The sequence below is a fragment of the Megalobrama amblycephala genome, linkage group LG24 (assembly GCF_018812025.1).
Source record: "Megalobrama amblycephala isolate DHTTF-2021 linkage group LG24, ASM1881202v1, whole genome shotgun sequence".
NCBI lineage: Eukaryota > Metazoa > Chordata > Actinopteri > Cypriniformes > Xenocyprididae > Megalobrama > Megalobrama amblycephala.
The window spans coordinates 19,646,257-19,668,749 of record NC_063067.1 but is presented as its reverse complement, the minus strand read 5'-3'; the positions used below and the strand labels follow the sequence as shown (position 1 = coordinate 19,668,749).

The 22,493-nt window shown below is 37.2% G+C and overlaps 1 protein-coding gene across 3 annotated transcripts in view; it reads right to left on the bottom strand.

Annotated features, from left to right (window-relative positions):
• magi3a (membrane associated guanylate kinase, WW and PDZ domain containing 3a) overlaps nt 1-22,493 on the bottom strand; it is a 178,459-nt gene that overhangs the window by 47,062 nt on the left and 108,904 nt on the right. For all 3 annotated transcript variants that reach the window (XM_048177380.1, XM_048177379.1, XM_048177383.1), the window contains exons 3-4: nt 19,728-19,847; nt 8,898-9,104 (exon numbers count right to left, since the gene is read on the bottom strand). In XM_048177380.1, the coding sequence (XP_048033337.1) occupies nt 8,898-9,104; nt 19,728-19,847 (327 nt within the window). The remainder of the gene's footprint in view (nt 1-8,897; nt 9,105-19,727; nt 19,848-22,493) is intronic.

Genomic DNA, 22,493 nt, shown 5'->3' with positions numbered 1-22,493 from the left:
CAGAAAACAGCGTGATGGGAACAGATGAACAATGTGTTGAAAGCAGGACGAGATGTTGCCTTGGTATGCTATGGTGAATGTTTGCTTCTACATGGAGGCTATGGAAAAACATCCATTCAGGCCTCACAATTGGCTGCTTCCCACAATCATTGCTTTACATTTAAGCAGACATAGGCAGTCTCTATCAGAACTGGCCATGAGCATGTATATACAGACGTAATAACCCACAAAGCTCGCTGCAAAGACAAGGCTAGCCATTTTAGTAAAGCGAATTTAATCGATAAAAACCACAAACACGCTTTTGGGTTGCAAAATCGTCTCAGTTTGTACTTGGCAAAGTCCAGTTAGATACTGTTGCCATTTGCATCTTGTCCTTGCTGTGGTGCCAGAGGGTTTACAAAGCTCTATCCAATCATAATGGAGGACAGCTGTGAGGCATCTTGTCCAACTGGATTCGCTAAGAAAAACATGGCCAACAAAGCCTCCCACAGTGCATCCAGAAACCTCTCCTGGTCCTAGTGGTGAAACAATTCAGATTTCCTCCAGTTACCCTCTGAAAAATAGCGCATGTTTATTGAGGTTTTCGTGAGGTCTCAGTTACATAGACTTTCACTGGATTGAGTTTAAAACTTAAAGCCTAAATAAACTCTTTTCTTATTATTAATCCTAAGAAGAAGTCAGTTTGGAAAAAACTTGTTTAAAACTCATTCTATTCTAAAGGGTGAAAAGCAAAAGGAAGCCAATATTATGGGATAGGATATCAGTTCCCATGGTGATCAATCATACGAACACAAACAGAACAGTAGTGGGTTAATGTGCTGTGAATATAATATTTTTTTGGCACTTTCTTCCCCATGCTCACCATCGCTGCATGTGAATAGTCCGAAGGTGTTCACTGTTCCGTATCCCATTGATTTATGGGAAAGAAAACTTGCTGTGCAGGGAGCATCAGTAAATCCTACCTACTTTTAAGCACGTTGCAGCAGAACTCCAACTGAGCTCCCCAGAAGTCTTCCCACAGACCCAAACTTGGCAAAAGAAATACTATTCTATGAAGTAGGTTATGCTTTAAAATTGGGAGCTGGAAATCTCTCAAAAAGGGCATGCATTTTTAATACTGATCTTATTTACTGTAGCTATTTCTCAGGCAATATTGAGGATTTCCAGTACACTGGAGTGATAGGAGGGCCAGGATATGCCTTGCCCACTCTTCATTTCAACGAAATCACAAAATGAAATTCAAAATTAGCTTCTTTTATAGATTATATAGATCACCATTCAAAAGTTTTGCAAAAGTTCAATGTAGCCACGATTAACTAAATCAAGAAAAATGAGGTAAAGAATTATTATAGCCTACTGTGTGCAAGATTTACTGAAAATGTAGGAACAAATTAATAAATTCATTTAAAATGAGAGAATTCTTAAATAGTGGCCACAATATATATATGTATACAAGTGCTTCCCACACATAGACTTTACTTGGGCGGGCCGCCCACATATAATAACGGCCGCCCAAGTATATTCTGAGACACATTTTTGCTTTTATTATTTTTATCCTCTTATACTTTTATATCCGCGCAAGATAATGAAACCATCCGCGATCGATTAACTAGTCGTTTCGTACCTGCTCGTTTGTGTGTGTCAGAACTGCTTACTCCCGCTAACATTCAAACGAGCGCTGCATTATGCAAAGTCACAAGGGGGCGCTGTTGCGAGTTCTACAAGCTCACACGACAGCGCTTCAGACTGCTTCAAAGCAGCTTCAAAGTGATTCTCAATCAATGAAAAGCGCAGATTTATGCCAAGCGATTACTAATGAACTCAAGTTGATGAATTATTACAATGTCTACTTTATGGCCTTTATATAAAATGTTTTAGACGACTGTAAGAATCTGAAGGATCAGCCTGCAATAGTACAGACATTTCAAAATAAGAGTACCTGTGTATTTAGGGCTTGTTTATAATTAAAAGTCACAGGCTAAGTTTTTTCTTTTTCTTTTGGGCATTATTGGTATTTTAGTTACACAATAAATTGTATTTAATTTGATTTCCATTTAATTCATAGTAAATTATTGTAGTCTCCCCCACAGGAAGAAAACACCAAGAACATTTTTTGACACACATATTATTCATTTTATAAATTTTACTAGTAAAATCTCTCAGTGAATCCCATTATCCCAGACACTATATGACAACAAGGAGACAACATAGGAAAATGTAAACCATTTAAATCCTGTAATTTTGCATAATTTACAATGCATAATAATGCATAATATTAGTATGTAATTAAATGTAATATATGTAATTAAAATTAATTTCAATAAATAAAAATACTGTTAAAAATCACACATTATTTGTTTGTCACATGTAGTAGACCATTTTTGTGCCATGGGTAATAGGAGGATTTTTTGCCTGGCTACCACCGCAAGTATATTTCAAACCTGTGGGAAGCACTGGTATATATATATACACACACACACACACATATACACACATAACTTTTTTGGTCTGGTTCTCAAGGGAGCACCTGGAGATGTTGCTTGGTACTCACACTATGCTCTCCTCACCATCTTCTCTCAAACATAGTAGATGATGATAATGATGCTTTTATTTTATTTTATTTTATTTTATTAACATTAATGACACAGACAATAGCTAGAATATTAGGCTGACACACATCAGGTTTCTTTCTCAACTGTTCGCTAATGACATACCCGAGAGAATACTTGCCGAGACAGGTATTTTGACATAATTTTGTGTGTATGTGTCCCTTCAAGCGAAAGTAAACGCGAAAGAGGAATCAATTCGGTGTTCAAGCGCTGTCTGAAACCCACATCACTCTCTCTCTCTCCTTCTGCTTTTAAAATCATTTGAATGTGTTAATTGGCAACAAAACATGTCCAAATGATAAACTTTCACTTTATGATGGTTAAACGTAGCAGTTAATCCGCGAGTCACATGAGTGCCGGACCTTTGGACCTTATCCGTACGGATCACGGATCTGTTGCACCCCTAATAATTAAAAAACACACTTATCATCATGACTGCTATATTACCAGAGATGTAGAAAAATCCTACTCCAGTAAGTAAACGTGTCCCTGTGAGCCAGTCCCCAAAAATGTTGGTACTCAAAAGCGCTTCCCTCCATGTTTTCTGGTGCGCGTTGTTTATTTTTACCACGCATGTGCACCTGCACACCACTTATGTGTATTTTCTTTCTCAGGTCTTGTGACATTTCTCTTCCATGTGGTGCCATTGCTGACAGCATGAAATGGGAAGGGGTTTTAACTGTCTGCTGGACGCCTGTGTAATGAATAATTAGACTCACCTGTGGTTGAATTCTTGTTAAATTAGACATTTGTAGTCTAAAATTTAGCTTTGCTCCAGAGACTTTCAGTGGGGTTTACTCAATTTCGCATCACCCTAATTTGAGTAAAACTGAAAATTTTGTTCACTGAGTTATATTATTAACCTTACTTTCATGTTATAAGTTAAACGGATGTTATATAAAACTTAGTCTTGTCAACATTTTGGAAATTGTTTTTGTTTATTGAGATATTGTTTAAAATGTTACTTTTCAAAGGGGGTGTACTCATTTACGCCGAGCACTGTGTGTATATATATATATATATATATAGGGAAACAAAAATGACTGTAAAAGACTAATAATAGGCCTGAGGTATCTTTTTAATGAGAAGGTAGAAGGCAGAGTGCAGGGGCTGGTACACAGCAGTCAGAAATAGACAGCGGCACAGCAGTTACTCTGTGGAAAGAGTGCAGAGACACTTTTATGCCTCATAGCAAACAGCAGTCCCTTTAACATGCTCATTACTTGAAGTGATATCAACCATAAGCTCATTCATTCTGAACTCAATACAGTCTATTTATGCCACTGGATAATCTCTGGAAAAAAAAACTCAGACTCACTGTGAATTTGGCCTACTTTAAAAGCTCAACTACTGATCAGGGGCCATATTCACAAAACATCTTAAGGCTAAAAGTAGCTCCTAACTTGCCGATTTAGGAGAAACTCTTAAAAATAATGGGCGTGTCAGTCCTAATTTTAGGAGTCCTAAATTTTTGCTCTAAGAGTATTTCACAAAGCATTTTTGCACTTAATCTAGCTCCTAAATCTGTGAAACGTTAGGAGTAGTCAAGAGGACTCCTAAGTTACTAAGACCAAATCACAAACAATCCTAATCCACCCAAAGACAGGGGGCGTTTCTCAATGTCAAGGATACTTCCTTGGCAGGACTGGTCCTTCCAAGTCACTTCCTTCAGAGGCTAGGCGAGGCTCCTCTGTAGCATTCAGAGAACACGTAAATGGAACAGACTAGCAAGTGCACGTCATTGCGTGATTACCCCCCGGTAAACAGCTGTTTGTTTTCTACACGGAGACGTATGAACGCCTCCGTTTGTTCCTTGGTCCCTGTTAAAAAAGATGAGAAAGCTATGAATAACGCTGTGAATGGTATAATGGTATAATATTAACGTTAAATTACTTTGGACAACTTAACTAGTTATTTCTAAAGGAAATACTGGTGACGGCAACCAAGCTAACAATTGTTAAATGACGGTCCGGTTTCATTTAGCCATCAATAACGTAATTTGTATTTGTATAATTTATAATATCAATACGGTAGTAATTTGTACTGGCATTTAAATGTTAAACTTTATTTATCTGACATATTTACTACAGTTATAACAAATGTTTGGTAACGTAAATATACTTACATTTGAAAGCATATTGCCCGCTAACGTCCAACATTTTTTTTAAACATTTTTGAACAAGATCGCAAAGCTGCGTGCATAGGATTGTGGGTGATTTGAGAGCGCGAAGAGCGCGAAGGCTACACATATGCATCCTTTCCTGTGTATGGGATATTTTTCGAACGAAGGACTCAGTCCTTGTTTGAAATTCCGAGGATCCTCGACATTGGAACAGTCCTTCGACGGATGTTGATGATGTAGCATCCTCGAAATTCTGGCTTCCGAGGATCCTTCCTTGACATTGAGAAACGCCTACTGTACACCATGAGGCAATAGCAATAGAGCCTTGGGTGCTGAACCTTTTCTTCATAAATGCAATACATTTTGATTTATAGATTTGAATCTACGATGAGACGCCAAAAAAAAAAAAAAAAAACTTTAATAAATAAATAAATATATATTGTCTGATTACCTGTGGCAATGGTTTTCATGAGTTCACACTTACAAATGATTGAATAGAGTAAAATATATATAATAAGCGTATTTGGTGTGCTGTCCAAGAGGATCGAGGGCTCCGAGCTTGGAATTTAGCCCAAACCCAAAGTTATCCCCGTATCCCCAGCTGAGAATGAGGATCGGGGTGGTGGAGGGATGCAGAAAACTGTCGAAGTAACTATAGGTGAGTCGGCTCTCGTCCGTGTATATATTCCTCCTCTCGAGCTGATTAGAAAGACCGTTTGAATGTGTTCCTCCCAAACTTTGTTTATAAAACATAATTTGTCGCTTGAATTCTGCATTCTCTTGAGATGCAGACATCCAAGAGGTGGACAATTAACTGTACATACTAGTTTAATTAGTGACACTTAGCCTACATTTTAAAACCTTTATGGCAACATTTTATTTTGACTATGGCAACATTTTTATTAAAAAAATATTTATTTGAATAGGGCAACATTTGTATTTTAAAACCTTTATTTTAATATGGAAACATGACACCTCATTCTACAATATTTCTATGATTAAATCGCTGACTCCTCCCCCATCAGCCAATCACTGTGTGTTTACTCCATAGCAACAAGGTCAACCCCGCCCCTTACTCTTAGCTTAAGACTTCTGTCTATTCCTTAGTAAAAGTTGGTCTCAGCAGGTTTGTGAATAGGTTTTAAGAGAAAACTCTTAGCTAAGAACTTTTACTGCTATTTAGGAGTGGTAAGATGAAATGTTTTGTGAATACGGCCCCAGGTCTCTAAAACAGCTTAGATAGTCTATGACTCCTGCTGCCCATCAGCGGTTATAAAGGTGCTCTTTAAGGTTACAAAACTCTGGACTTTTGGTAGTATCTAGGATATCGAAGTCCACTAAAGGAGGTAGAGTGTTTTCATATTTGGCTCCTAAACTCTGGAATAGCCTTCCTGATAATGTTTGGGGATGAGGCACACTCTCCCAGTTTAAAGGCACAGTGTGTAAGTTTCGCCGCTAGAGGTCGCATATTCAAAACTATAACAAAGGCGTAGCTTGATGCTGTGAAGGAGTGTGGAATGATGGGAGTTGCCATCTTCACCTTCACATCCAATGGAAATCATTCCGACAGGACTTACAAATCATGTTCAAGGTAATGAAATAAAATTTTATAACTATTATGTTTGATCATGATTTTTTAAAATTGTAATGAATTTGCCGCAAGTAACGTAATGTTTAACGCTAAATAACTACATATACATGTCACTTCATTTGTCAAATTTGGTTCATTTGGCAGTCGTGGCCTAATGGATAGAGAGTCGGACTTGTAACCCAAAGGTCATGGGTTCGAGTCTCAGGTCCGGCAGGGATTGTTGGTGAGGGGAGTGAATTTCCAGCGCTCTCCCCTCCTTCAATACCACGACTGAGGTGAGACCCTTGAGCAAGGCACCGTACCCCCAACTGCTCTGCAACTGTTCACGGTGTGTGTGTGCACTTGGATGGGTTAAATGCAGAGCACAAATTCCGAGTATGGGTCACCATACTTGGCCACATGTCACTTCACTTCAAATTAAATGGTGGGGTAACACATGTACTGTATTTCATTACACTGCCACAGACTTGTTAAACAGTGTTAGGAAATCCCACACTGATATGGATTTAATTTTATTTCTCCTCTTGTCCAAAACTCTCCTTGGGTCATTTGATTCACCAGTATGTTTACCCATTTTTTGAGTTATTTTTGGCGAAAGAAACTGCTGCAAATGACAAAGAATAATTGTGGTCTATGATGACTGTGCAAAACAACATCAGAGTGGCGTGCTAGATGCTACAACTACTACTTCTACATTTTTTCATGAGACTCACTGTGTTGCCATGGTTTCTACGGCAGTAAAAGCGGAAACCGAGTATAACGCGGACATGACGCCATTGACAGGCGACGCAATGAGGAGGGACATTACACTGTTTAAAACCACAAATTTCTCTGGATTTAAACATTGTTGAGAACATTTGAGATAATGTAAGTGCACGTGAACAAAATATATAACACTGTGCTAGTGGTTTTTGGATATTTTAATGCAAAAAAAACTTATTGTGCCTTTAAATCTAGATTAAAGAAATCTCTTTAGCCCAGCATTCACATAATAGATCTCATAACCTGTACTCCATTTATAGCAGATGAAATGCACATGATTATCTTTTGCCTGAAATGTTATGAGCAGCAGCTACGCTAATTATTTTCCATTTGCTTTTCTGTCTCTAGGTAACTAGAGATTACTCCAGCTCCAGTTTGGATCCAGCCTCTTAGGAAGATTTCAGATGACCCAACACCTGTGAAGAGATGACGCCAACATACACAACTGCCAAATTTTCTATATATTGTAATAATTATGATCACAATTTTGCTGTTTCTGCCTAAGTGAAAACATGATGTTAGCTAACTGCATGATTGGTATTATCTTAGAACTGTACACTGACATATGGAGATTACATGAACACGCAAAAAACTCACTATGAAGCGCTGTCAAGAGCATGCCAAACCAACAGGTGGCGATATAACCCTTACTGTAAAGCCATGTTGGCCAGACAGAAGCCTGGAAAAAAAGGTTATTACTGGTTCCATTTCCGACGTCACAACCCAAAATCTCTGGTTTCACCGTCTACACAACAACACTGTTAAAATATCTTAATTTGTGTTCCGAAGATGAACGAAGGTCTTACGGGTTTGTAACGACATGAGGTAAGTAATTAATGACAGAATTTTCATTTTTGGGTGAACTAACCCCTTAATGGGTGCATATTAGTACCTAAAGTGTACATATACATAGGGTACCATCCCAGTGACAGCTTTTGTACCATTTTTTTCTGAGAGTGTAGTCGCACCATCCTTCAGCGCCACAGAGCTCTACTCTCTTTATACAACTGAATGCACATCCAAGGACCTCTCTGTAAAGCTCTTCATATTGCTCTCACAGGGAACACAATAAAATCTGCTCATAACAACTTAAGCTCTATTGACAGCATCTGTGTCCTCTTGTCGATTACCCCAGAAAGTAAAGTCACTCAGCTTGCAAAAATGAAGTAAAAATACATTTACAGTAATACACTTACAATGAAAGCCAAGCAGACAAGCTGCCAACACAGTGAAACACATGGTTTTGAAAATATAAACCATACTCTAATGCTTAAACATTGCATGTGCAGTTTTCAGAAGTTACTAGCATGCTAAACTATAAGCTAGTCATAATTTTAAGTAGTTATACTACACTGAAGCTACCCTTTTGGAAAAGTAGTTAGCTACACATATGAAAATATATAAAATCTTATTGTATATATATATAAAATATAAAGATCTTCGTTTAAAGCATTATCTTCCTGGAAATATTAGCTTGTTAATGGAAATGCTAAGTTGTTGAGCTAATGTCACATAATTGAACAAATGCATATTTAGTAGCGAGCCTTTTTTAATTAGATACTTCCCAACACTGCATCATAGACTGGTGTGATAACATCACTTACTGACAGTGTCTTTGCAAATTTATCTCCAATCTTTCAACTCTGCTGAGTTGCATTTGTACCCATTTGTACACTATTGATTTTTTAATTCTCTTCCATATAATGTATACTAGGCCAAATATGCAGTACATTGCAATTCTGCACCGCCATACATTTTCAGAACCGATATTAACTCACTCAATCTTGTTGAACGCACACATTCCCAGTCTCACCTGTGAGCCCATTGACAATGGGTGGCCTCTCATCCTCCTCCTCTTCCTCAGGAGCTGCGCTGTCCTTTCTATCCATTTTGCTGACAGACGTGGTGCGTTTGCGCTGAACCTCCGCGTCAAACTCCTCGTCAAACAGAACCTGGTCCACCAGGTCAGGCTGCACTGGGCTGGGCTCTGCAGGTGGTTTTGGGGTGCCATAATAATTGCCTGCAAAGGAACAAAGATAAATGACAAAGAAAAAAAATCACTTTTTCACATTCTGCACTGATTTTGCAAATACCGACACAGCAACTACAGCTTCGTTTTTTTTTTTGTTTTTTTTTTACTATAAATTTCATGTTTTTTTTTTTTAAGTATTGAGTTTAAAATTACATGACAAAAAGCATATTACTCTGCATATTAAATTTTAATGTATTTTAACAACAAAAATATGGTTTTATTTTTTAGTCACTTTTATTGATAATAATGGATGAGAGATGACAAATAATTATGGGAAGAAAACAAGTGAACAAGTTCTGGAAATAACCAATCAATGTCAGTTTAATGTTGTACATATTTATTTTAGTGGGTTTTTGCATTTAATTAAGATTATGTTTGTATAACTAAATTTAAGTAATTTTAAGACATATTGGGAAGTTTGCTGAGGCCCCCTAGTGGGCTCTGGCTCCCTGGTTGAGAGGCTATTGTTTGAAGTTCTGCCATCATTTTCCCAAACATATTTCATATTTTGTCTGTATGAGTAAAAACCAAGCTGTTTAAACCTCAATCGGACTGAATGGTGCTTCTGAAGCATTGGGTCTTCAAGGCATGGCTGGTCTCTGAACTGTAACAACATCGAAACCATTATATATATATGCTGCCTGACGCTCTTCAGTAAAGCTGTAAATCTTGTTTGTTGTTTGTCAACACTGCAGCTTGGCTCCCTGCAGCGTTCCTCTGGACCACGATGCAGCACTCTGGCACTTTATTGTTATTTATTGGCAACAGTCCTCCACTTGAGATTAAGACTAGCTGTGTGGTTTCTTCTACTTCCTAGAGAGGCAGGAGGTCTATCTTATAAGCTTTACTGTCTTGTGTCATCTGGATAAACTTCCTGGGGTGAGAATGGTATCAGTAAAACGCTTGGGAAACTACATAGCACTTCATGCTGACCTACTTTCTTGACAATTCACAAAAACATTGACAACTTGACAAAACTAGAAGGGAGGACAGGACAATAAAGAACAATATTGATTCTTTTGTCACTTTTAAGATTTGAGAAGACCTGAGGAAAGTAAGCCATCACAATCTACTCCATCTTACAAGTGCTGTCACATTATAGACGTTTAGGACATTGAATTGAGTTATTGCTTAAACCTAGCACAGATCCCTTTTATTGCTTGAGAACAGTGACAGGCTTTTGCCTTTGAAATATTAAAATGATACTCCTTCATAAAATCACTAAATGATTGCAACCTTAAGCGCAGCACATTGAAGACTTCATTACGCTTTATTTACACTCACATTCGACAAGTTGCATCATTAGTCTTCACTTCATAAATATGGGTTTAAAAATCTCACCACAGAGTTTGTTTTAATGTATTCCTGAAAGAAAGTGTTAATTTGAATTTATTACATCTTTTTTGTGTTAATAATTCACTTACAGCTGTGTTTGTTGATGTTAGAGAGAATTCCTAACAGCAGATTTGTCTATGCAGACCTATTAATTACAGTCTTAACTTTAAAGTGATAATAGAGAATGAGAGACTTCACATTAAATGATGCGTTTGAAGAATAAATTTCTATATACAGTAGGGTCCAAAAGTAAAAAAATTAAAATTCTCTCTCATTTTTTTTTTTTTCATTACAAATTATGCAGATAAAAAGTTGAATTAAAGGGTTAGTTCACCCAAAAATGAAAATTATGTCATTTATTACTTACCCTCATGCCGTTACCCTCATACGCTGATTCATTATGCTCTGAAGCTTCCTGAAGCAGTGTTTTGAAATCAGCCATCACTAAATAAGTTATTTTGGGGGGTTTTTTGGCGCACAAAAAATATTCTCGTCACTTTATAATATTAATATTGAACCACTATACTCACATGAACTGAGTTTTTAGTACATTAATGGATCTTGAGAGAGGAAATGTCATTAATGGCTATGGAGGCCTCATTGAGTCATCGGATTTCAACAAAATATCTAATTTGTGTTCAACGAAGATTAACGAAGGTCTTACGGGTGTGGAACAGCATGAGGGTGAGTAATTAATGACAGAATTTTCATTTTCGGGTGAACTAACCCTTTAAGCATTCTTTAAAAATAATGAATATATAATATATATATAATATTCATTATTTTTAAAGAATGCTTAAAGGGTTAGTTCACCCGAAAATGAAAATTCTGTCAATATGGGCTCAGATATTGGACCCCACTGTATCTAATGGAAACACATTATCACTGCCACATAATAATTTTCCTCCAATCTGTACTTGCCATGGACTTCACGTGGCTGCACAGCAGATGGACAGTGCTTTAAAAGAAGTGTGCACTGTCAACAGCCGTTATCATCTCCATCAACAGGCGGTAGGCCATGCATGAAATAAACCTGCTTACTCAAAACAGTTCTGCTAAGTGTCCTCTCCAGATTTCATAAATGCATAGAAGCCTACGTGACTGGAATAACTGAAGTATCCAAAATGGTAAAGTTCAAAGTAAGAGCTTTAAAGAACACTGCTATAGAGTGGCAAGTAGAAATAAAAGGATCTATTATCCAACATATCATGCAGTGTAGACACCCTCTACAGTGGTATCCCAGCACTCCATGGGATGAATATCAAGTTATACACAGTCAGCGTAGGCAGAGACTCCTTCTGCAGTGTTATAATTTCTGAGCGTCGTCACGAGTCGCTCTCTCACTGATATACCTGATGATTTTGGAGTTTATGTAAAATGCATCATAAATCAATTCATCATGATGCATAAAGCACACGCTTGTGTGTCAGGTTGTTATATTAAATGCTAAATATAATGGTAGAATTGTGTGTATTACGACCCGTCGGGACCCAATGTGAGATCCAGCAATCAGAGAAGTTCCCAAATCTCAAACTATTTTTTGATTGGATACAATGAATTGAGAATGTCTTGTGTTTTTCCATTTCCCCCGAGCACCCATGTATGATAAGACATCCAAAATGTAAGATATAAGGGTAACACTTTACAATTAGTCTCATGTGATAACATTAGTTCAAGTATTAGCTAACATCAGAGTTGGGGAAAGTTACTTTTAAAAGTAATGTATTACAATATCGTGTTACTCTCTAAAAAACTAATTGCGTTAGTTATTTTTTATGAAAAGTAATGCATTACATTACTTTTGCATTTCTTTTTCTCACCTGGGCTGGGCTTGCTTGTTTGTTTTTTAATAACAACAAAAACATTCTATTTTTGGCAAATGTTAAGGCCCTTTCTCACCAAGAGTGAAATGAATAAGCCTCAGGCTGAAGGAAATGCATTTTTATGCCTGTTCAGTAGAGGGTGCAGCTCAAACAAACCTTTCAGCAGTACTGCCATTCTGGATTAACATAGGCCTATACAAAATTTTCTTCACATGAAGTGCAACAATACGTGCATGCATGAGATCACAAAAATCATGTTTTTTTTTTGTCCAGAGTGGACATTAATCCTGTTATCAGCATGATCACAGAGGGTTTTTTCACAGCCTACCTGTCTGAAAGAGCTCATTAATATGCAGGTCATTACAGGTCCTTATGCGGATCTTTTGTCTTTTCAGGTGTGAATTACAGGATTATTCATGATGATTCACGCCTCCACGCATACTGTGTTTCTTGACCAAAAATGTCTTAGAAAATGTAAATCTCTCTATTGTTTTATATGAACGAGTAGGCAGGATAATTTTACACCATTTTGAAGCAAAAACTCTAGTCTACAACATCCAATACCCAGAAGTCTTGTGAACACAGATTTAATATATATTTTTTAGCCTTATTTCAGTGACTTAACCACACATAAACATTATTCCTTCAAAAACACAAACATGTACATACATGTTGCTCACATATTATTGTAGCCTAGCTTGTGCTGAATACAGTGCAATGACATTTTTGTCATTTATATGTTTATGAACAACTGAAAAAAGCACAAATGTCAGGGCATGTCAAAACTTCTCCAGGGTCCCAAAAATCCTCAGACCCCAGAGGGTTAAGCTAAAAGGCTATATGAAATGCCATAGAGGTAACATAATTGTTCAGACACTTTGCATCACAGAAATACATTATATTTTAAAGTATATAATAGAATACCATTATTTTAAATTGTAATATTTCACAGTATTGCTGTTTTTTCTGTATGTTTGATATACACCATGATGAGCTTGAGACATGATCACAGAGGGATTTTTCACAGCCTACCTGACTGAAAGGCCTCATTATTATGCAAGTCATTACAGCTCATTATGCGATTATTTTGTCTTCTCGGGTGTGAATCACCCATTATTCATGATGATTCATGCCTCCACACATACTGTGTTTCTTGACAAAAAGTGTCTTACAAAAACTAAATCAATATATTGTTATATATGAACGAGTAGGCAGGATAATTTTTACATAATTTTGAAGCAAAAACTCTAGTCTACAACCTCCAATACCCATAAGTCTTGTGAACACAGATTTAATATTTTTTTTTTTTTGGCTTTATTTCAGTGACTTATGTTTTTAGTTTTTTTCAATAACCACGCATAAACGTTATTCCTTCAAAAACACAAACATGTACATACATGTTCCTCACATATTATTGTAGCCTAGTTTGTGCTGAATACAGTGTAATGACACTTTTTCCATTAATATGTTTATGAACAACTGAAAAAAAGCACAAATGTCAGGGCATGTCAAAACTTCTCCAGGGCCCCGAAAATCCTCAGACCCCTGAGGGTTAACTTGTCAACAAGGCTGCTTTACACAAATGCATTAGCAGGTAGTTGCTGAATTGCAGATGGTTTATATATGAGATGAGGACATGACTGCAGCCAAAACCAGCATGTCCAGTGCAAGTAGGCTTTGACTATTTAATTTTACTTATTATTTTATTTATCCTTTATATTGAAGAGAACCTTTTTAAGGATATTATTACTTTACTTTAATCCCCTTTTTGAGCACCTGAGCTTAACTGAGAAGTGAGTGTTTGAAGACGTTTAAGAGGCTATTGTGCCATCCTGATTTATTGCAATTATGGGGTATTCAGATTTATTTCGATTTTAGAAAGTAAGCGTGATTGCTCTCCTCACAAAACAACTGTTTCTAGTTTTTCACTGGCATGTCTCCTAGGTGTTGAGGACTAGTGCATGTTTGAGCCTACATTCAGTAAGAGTAAAATACTTTTACTCAAGTATGGTTTTCCAGCACTTTTTACACCACTGCCCTGCGATTACCCCTAATTCATGACTGTAAGGTGTGTTTTTCAGAAAATGTCTTGATTATACCTGAACATGCAGCACAGTAGAAAAGTGTGATCAAATCATGCTCATAATCATGCCATGTCACAGCCTCTAGGGTCGCCTGTCAAACAGCGGCCACACCATGATGGATCTCTCATAAACAGCGCACTGCGTCATCCTTGATTAACGGGCAAACACAGCGAGGAGGAGGGGAGGAACGTCCACTGGGGTCGGTGATGATATTTGTTAGCATTAATCTGTGGGAGATGGCTGGGCGCTGTCAGAGGAAGGGCGATAATTTGAAACCATCTTCCTTTCACCATTGCGCACTGAATAGCATAGAGGAGGAAAGATAGACAGGCAGATAGCAGGTAGTTATTTAACATTTGAGTGTTTTATGTCAAATAAATAACATCATGCCTGCTCCCTCGTCCCCGATGAACTGATGGAGGACGACAATTCACCCATGACGATCAACGAGTACAACAAATACAGACCTGCCACGGAAATTTTCCCTAACTGATGTTTACTCTCTCATGTACACACACACACACACACACACACACACACACACTCACTCACCCACACAAGCACAAACAGCCTTACACCCTTAAAACAAAATGAAATGCGAGTTGACTCATCTATAACCTTTACCCACTCGGGCCAAGTTGCAGTGCAATTTAAACATCATTGCACTAAAAATACAAATCAAAACATGCAGTTATATTGCACATGAGCATCTGTTAAGCCTGTGTGCATCTTTCCTTTGACTATAACTGGTCTGTGAGACAAAGTGTGCACCAAGGACAACCAAATATGGGGCACAAAGCTTGATGCTTTAGTATGTGGTCAACATTCAATTTTACTAGTTAACAGTTAATAAGCCGAATGAAAAGTCTTTGTCTCATTTGGGAAAATCCCTTCAAAGCCCTAAGTTTCTTTGTGTGGGACACTGAGGGGACTGCGGATGTACGGACAGATGGAAAACCATATCGCCCAAAGCCTTTTGGATTCTATTGTGGGATGTTAGGGATATTGCTGTGGGCAGTGGGATGCTGTTGTTCAATCCTCTTGATTCTTGAGACTCGTTCAGAGACGAGAGGGGTTCTCAAGCAGTTCTATGGACACCATCAATGGTAAATCTCATCCCGAGGAGAGGTCTAGATCAGTGGTTCTTTAACATACTAGGGGGTCCCAGCAAACTTTCAAGGTTGCCTCAAAATGACTTGAAATGATACAAAATAACTTAAAATAAACATTAAAATAAGCCAAAACAACTAAAAATCTAAAGATTTTTCAAGATTTTAAATTCACCTCTTCAACAAATGTCTTTTTTTCTTCCTTCACATTGGCTGCATTTATTTCATAAAGAGTAAACAGTAATATTGTGAAATATTTTTACAATGTAAAATAACGGTTTAACATTACAAATGTCTTTACTGCCAGTTTTGATTAATTTAATGTGTCCTTGCAGAATTAAAGCATTCATTTCATTAAAAAAATAACTTGACATTTTTTTCTCTTTATTATTTTTAAAAATCCTTATCCAGTAAAACATGAACATCTGGAAAAGTCATGGGGCCTTTAAATATTGTTGTAGACAATGAGGGGTTGAGAAAAAGGTTGACAACCACTGATCTAGATCATCCTTCCTGGCACATGGCAGAAAAATGGAGAGAGGGTGTGATTGCCATAACTGTCGTCATTGCTCACTTCTCATGGAATTGTGGGTGGACGTGGTCTGGTTTATAAACATTGTCTACCTGCGTCACTCTGAAGTGGCTGTCCTTCAATATTCGACATTGAAACAATCATTAGAAAAGCAAGGGAACTTGCAGGAGATTTCCCTCAAGGGATTCAAATGCAAGTTCTCATTATTTTTAATCGCTGTTGTAAGAAGACATGACCTGGAGTAAAATTTGAACAGGACACAGAGTTTATGTCATAAAACTTGGGCATAACCAGTTACCACTGATTACATCATGCCCCGGGCATGTTGAAAAACTGGTCAATTATTTTCTTAGCCTGAAAACAGCAAAACTCAACTCTGTCTGGAGAACACATAAAATTGCTCTCTATTGCATGCAGACAAGATTATCTATATCTTAGAGTTTGCTCTTGAGTATAGCCCTGAATTTATATAAAACTTGTGAATGGTGAATGCTATTGGAAAATTCTTAAAGGGCATCTAAAAAGCCTGAACATTATCTTACTGTTTCACACACAGTATGAGCAGGATACAGTGTCTTTCCCTGCTTGTAAAGAGATGGAGTTGAACACAGTCTTGTCTTGTCTGCTCATCTAAACCAACAGTTAACAATAACAGAGAACAGGATGGGCCCATAAAAATGTGTTTTCACTAAAAAAGAACATGTTTGAGAAACATGTTTATGGGAACCATGGGGGTTTATGGGGGGGGGGGTTCTTTCTGAGAATATTATTATATATATTTATATAAATATACTGTAATTAATTTATATTAAAGTACGTAAAAGATCAGCAAATCAATAAGTTGCCCTCCAGGTTCATGAGAAGGGCATTCTGAAGAAAACTACACAAGTTCACTATTCTAAATACATTTATAGGCTCAATAAATCATGCTGGTTTCAGGAATCAAATCCTAGATCAGCATGTACCGGCTTTCTTGCCAGATGTCATGGGAAGACAAGAAATCACTAACCAGAATTGGTGAGTGTGAAATTATCCTTCAGGCTAAAATCCCAAGAGTCAAGATATTTCATGTAGATGGAAAGGCCCCAGTAAAAGTCAACCACTGTGACATCCACAACGGACAGATTTACTTCTGCACCCTGGAAACTAGAACAAGACCTTCCCATTAAACAAGAGCACTTAGTGACTCATCGAGGGATCATTAACCAAACCGACCTCTGGCCAAAGGCTTGGGACCGGTTTTTGGGTTTATCAGTGAGGAACTCACTGGCTTTGAGGCTATGACATTAATAACTCAGACCTTGAGATCCTTTAGGCATGTTACAGAGACGGCATGAATCACACAAGGTGAACACCCTCTGCTCTGAGCTATTTCAAGTCAGCAGAGGAGGTACACGAAAAATAAAAGCGTATGCAATACAAACATTCAGCACACTTGCCTCTCTTAATTAACATAAAAAATATGGTGAGTCAGCAACCGATGCTGCAACTACACAGTAATGTAGCCCACATGAATTTTTGCTATGGTAATCTACAGAATTTGAAAGCAATACTTCAAGAGCAAAGGAAACCAATGTTCAACGTCAACTATGACCTAGTTACAGAGCTTGTACTGAAATACCACTTTCTTCTTTTCATATGCAATTAATTCAGACTCCATCAAACTTTGTAATTGTAATTTTTAGGCTTAAAGGGTTAGTTCACCCAAAAATGAATGTTCCGTCGTTATTTATTTACCCTAATTTCAGTCCAAACCTGCACAGCTTTCTTTCCTTTGTGAAACACAAAAGATCCTTTTGAACTGTTTTTGTCCATATATTGAAGATTTCATTGTATGGACATAAAAACACTAAAGCTGCGTTTCCACTGCAGGAACTAGGGACTCTGGTACTTTGTGTTTCGACCGCAGAGACCAGGGTGAAGTAAATGAAGTTCCGGGTAAATCTTTCCCCCTCAGAAAGTCCCTGCTCACGAGGTAGTACTTTTTCAAAGTTCAGGAACTTTCGGGGGTGGGACTGGGACTTGGACAGCACTGAATATGCTGACTGGTTGAGTTCAAGCACCATTTTAATTGGTTAAATCCACACAGTATTTTATTTCAACGCAGAATTTTTTATCAACCAACATTTTTATGAATCTATAGACCAATTTGGTGTTTGCAAACAGCGATGACGTTTTTTATGGGCGGAGCCTACCTGGTTGCAGAAAATGACAGTTGAGCAGTAGCAGTCTATGGAACCAACGAAATAAAAGAATTAAAAAAAGTTAATTTTGAGTTTATATCTCACAATTCTGACTTTTATTTCTCGCAAACCTGAGTTTATATCTCACATTTCTTACAAAGAAAAACAGAATTGTGAGATATGCTCGTTATCCTGTAACTCGTTATACTCGTTTTCTGAATTGCAATTTATCCCGCAATTCTGACTTTTTTCCCCTCAGAATTGTGAAATAAACTCACAATTGCGATTTATAATGGCCGAACTGGGAGTCATAAACACGCAAATGCAAGAAAAAAAGTCAGAATTGTGAAATAAAAATTTTATAGACTATGTTTAAAAGTTATCTATGTAAAATGTTATAGGTTTAAATATTATTTCATGCTGTAACTGCTATGTATGTATGTCCTCTGAACTGCATATGTGAATATTATGTAGACTTACTGTTTACATCAAATTCCTGCTGTAATAGTAGACTAATCCTTGCAGGTGTCATCGGTCCAGTCTGTGAAACGTCTCCGTTTAGCTTCAAAGGACGTTTTCAACGATGGTTTTCTTTAAAAATGAAGACTATATTTTTTTGCATTCCGATTCCAACATCCAGAGGCACAACAAAACGTTTTTCTCTTATTCTGTGGATTTTGCACATTTTCCTCCAATTGCTACCGCTATTTTTCTGCAACCACTATGCGCGCGCAGCTGCAAGTGACGTAATTGTGACGTCTGCTCCAAAGAGGTCTATTGCGGTGCGTGCAGTAAGAGTTGTTTGCTATTCAAATCAAAAAGAGTTTAAAAACTATGACAGATGGACCAACAAGAAGGTTTAGGCTTTATTAAGCTTATATATAGAGGACAAAATCAATCACAGTCCTTCAACACTGGTCTAATTTGCCTAATCTTCATGGTACTTTAGATCGCAATGGAAACGCAGACAGCAACAGATCTGTGGGAAAAAGTTCCTGGGACAAATTGCTCTGGGTAATTTCGGTGGAAACGTGGCTTAAGGATATCTTAGAATTACAGAATATTTCCTTTTGTGCTCCACAGAAGAAAGAAAGTCATACAGGTTTAGAACACCATGCAGGTGAGTAAATGAAAATTCATGTTTGAGTGAACTATCCCTTTATGGAATATTTGGTTGTTGGTTGCTAGTAGGCTTTTTGAAATTGAGTACTGAATCCAACACTTGAACTTCATGGTCTTGCACTTCACATTAGATCAAACCTCATTTACATTAAGTTTAGCTTTGCAGCTCTAGCATACTGAATTGCAAATGGTTCTGTTTTTTTATATATATATCCTTAACATTGGTGTTATGTGTTTCTCATGCACAGCTGTTAGAAAACAAGATGCATGATGCTAGAAGCAGAATGCATTACTCTTTCTCAGATCCATGCAAACACTATTAGTTCCTTCTGCAAATATTAGATTGTGCTCTCAACAAGTATCTGTATATCATGCCCACAAGAAATGACCCTTGACTCTGAGCGCTCCTACACAGTTTCGTACCATCATAGGTTCCACTCTCCAGTAGCAGTCCGCTCTCCTCCAGCACACGAAACTCCCCCACGCTGATGAAATTATAGTCCACTCCTGGAACCTCCCCTTCACGAGGCTGCCTTGTGGTACCTGCCAAAGGCACACAGAACAAATTAATGCAGAAATTATTACAGATATTTTTTAAAACAAATATTTATTTGATCTAATTAATGTGTGAAATACACAAACCATTTCACTCTAATGGTAAAACCCTTTAAGATATTTACTATAGAAATTAACAAAATTTAAAATATTATGTTTTTTTGTTTTTTTTTATGTTGTTGCATACATCATTACTGTTGGCACCTCAAACTGTCAGTCAAACCTCATAACTCCGCCCACCTCTATCGTGAATGAAGTATCACACAGAGTGTGGAGCATCTCTGCTTGTTTGCAATTCAACTATTTATTTGAATAAGTACAGCGTTTTCTTTACTCAAGAAACACTATATATAAAGGCTAATGTTTCATGTATTTGAGGAGCAGAGAAGAGTGTCTTAGTCTAGCATTTGTCATCGAGTCACAGCCAATAATACGGTCTTAAATAGCCTTCATCTTTTATAACATGGGATTCAAAGCACTTGCTGCCTCAGATGCAGCCATTATAATGGTGGATAATATAGGTATGTCCAACATTCGCTGGTCAAAAACCTCGTAACAGTGACGATATGTAATTTAGTATGCATGTAAGCTACCGGGGTGGAGGGGGAAAAATTTATTTTGCCTATGTCACAATATGAGGTAAATATAAAAAAAAAATTGATATTTATTATATGGAAAATATTTGCATAACTTTTTACACAAATTATGAGTCATTTCCATCACAGCACAAGTATTTTGCCTCTGATAAAGTTTTTTTTTTTTTAATGATTAGTGTACTTGGTTACAAAGTCAGTAAACAGCATGCTTGAGATGAAATAAGACATGTTATGAAGAATGTGTTAAGAATTTTTCACTATTTTTTATTAATTTTTGCATAAATTTTCAATCAAGAGATTATGTAAATATATCAGATGCAAAATAACAAAATACCTGTCTAATTCCAAACCTAAAAACAATTCTTAACAGTATCTAAAATAAAGAAAATAATAAAAGTAATCCGAGTTTCAGCTCACAATACAAAAACATTTGAAAGTTAAATCACTCCCTTATTTTTAACATCACTTGGCAAACAAAGCTGATAAAGATTTAGACTAAAATCTACATTAAAATCTGTATTAAATAATACAAAGAAAATAAACAGACATTATAATTCTTTCAGTTTATTTTGAGTGATGATCATGCAAACAGAATAACATTACCAACATGGCTAACTTTTAGCTAGCTCTGTGCAAGACAGAACACAATGAAGAATCTGCATCCAGATATTCTGCTGTAGTGTCTCTTTTTCGATCATAAGTATAGTTTACACTCTGCTTGCTTCATCACTAAAGTTTCTCAAACCTGACAGTCACACAGCTGCTATTGTGGGGCGAGAGCCCAGATGCCAGTTTCTGTGGTGGAGGAGGATAAACAAACAATTAGCTCTGCAGTTTGCACAAGCCACATGAAACACCGCCAGCTGCTTAAGCACCTTACCATCCACCCCAGCATGCTGCCGCACAACCCCGCACACTTCAGAACATCATAAATGCCTACAAAGAAAAGACTGACCCTGCCTGGCCCTCTCTTAAAACAATTCTTGTTCTTCAAAGACTGCTTTGAAGCATTTTTAGTGTCACATTATAGATGTGAATTTTGAAAGCAAAAGTATTTTTATATCATCCAGAAGACTAATATTGGCAATACAGAATGAGCTGTTTATTTTGTGACATCAAAAGTGAGATGAATTATATTCACACCTCATTACGTGCTCATGGTCATCTGTGAGATCCCTTAACAAGCTCTGGAAAAGTCTTAAATCTGCACAAGAATGAAAAAGCAATCCTTTAAGATTGACCACCTAGGGCACTTTTTTATTTCTGCATTCCTTTTTTTTATATATATATATCTGCGGATGAGGCAGAGAGGGGTTACCGTCGAGCCATAACGGATATTAATGCTAGCAGGGGGAGGGAGGGAGATGGAGGCTTCAGCAGAGCTTCAAGGATTATGTGGCAATTTGGACTCCAGGCGTTCTTCTTTCCCGCTTTTTTTCGAAGGACATGGTTTTAATGACTTTTCTGTCCCTGTGTCCAGTGAGACATGCGCAACAGTTCCATTCCAGATGAGCAAATGGTACGACGACCTGTGCAGTCAGTACTTCATGAATAAAATCGATTTGCTTCTCTTTTCTATAGCACGCTCATAGTAACCACTTCTGATAAGCAAGCAATGAAACTAACACCAAAAAAGTGATTAAATCACTGATAATAATCTTCAGTGAGCTGTATAAAGTATCAAGTTGAGAACTGAAGGTGGTTGAGTCAGTGAAAGAACCGGATCAGTGAACAAATCTTTCTTTTGAACTGGTTCTTTTAATGAAACAGTTGATCCCTTTATAAATCTGACTGAAGGATTTATTCAGACTAAATCGGTTACATTTAGGGGAAATAACCTTTTAACAGAAATTGTCTAGGGCTAGGCACAGGAATTATGGGTAATATGCCACTGCCTTAAAGTGACAGTTCGACCAAAAATATAAATGCTGTCATCTTTTACTCGCCCTCATGTTGTTACAAATCTGTATGACTTTCTTTCTTCTATGGAACACAAGAAAATATATTTTGAAGAACACAAACAACATTGAAGTCCAAT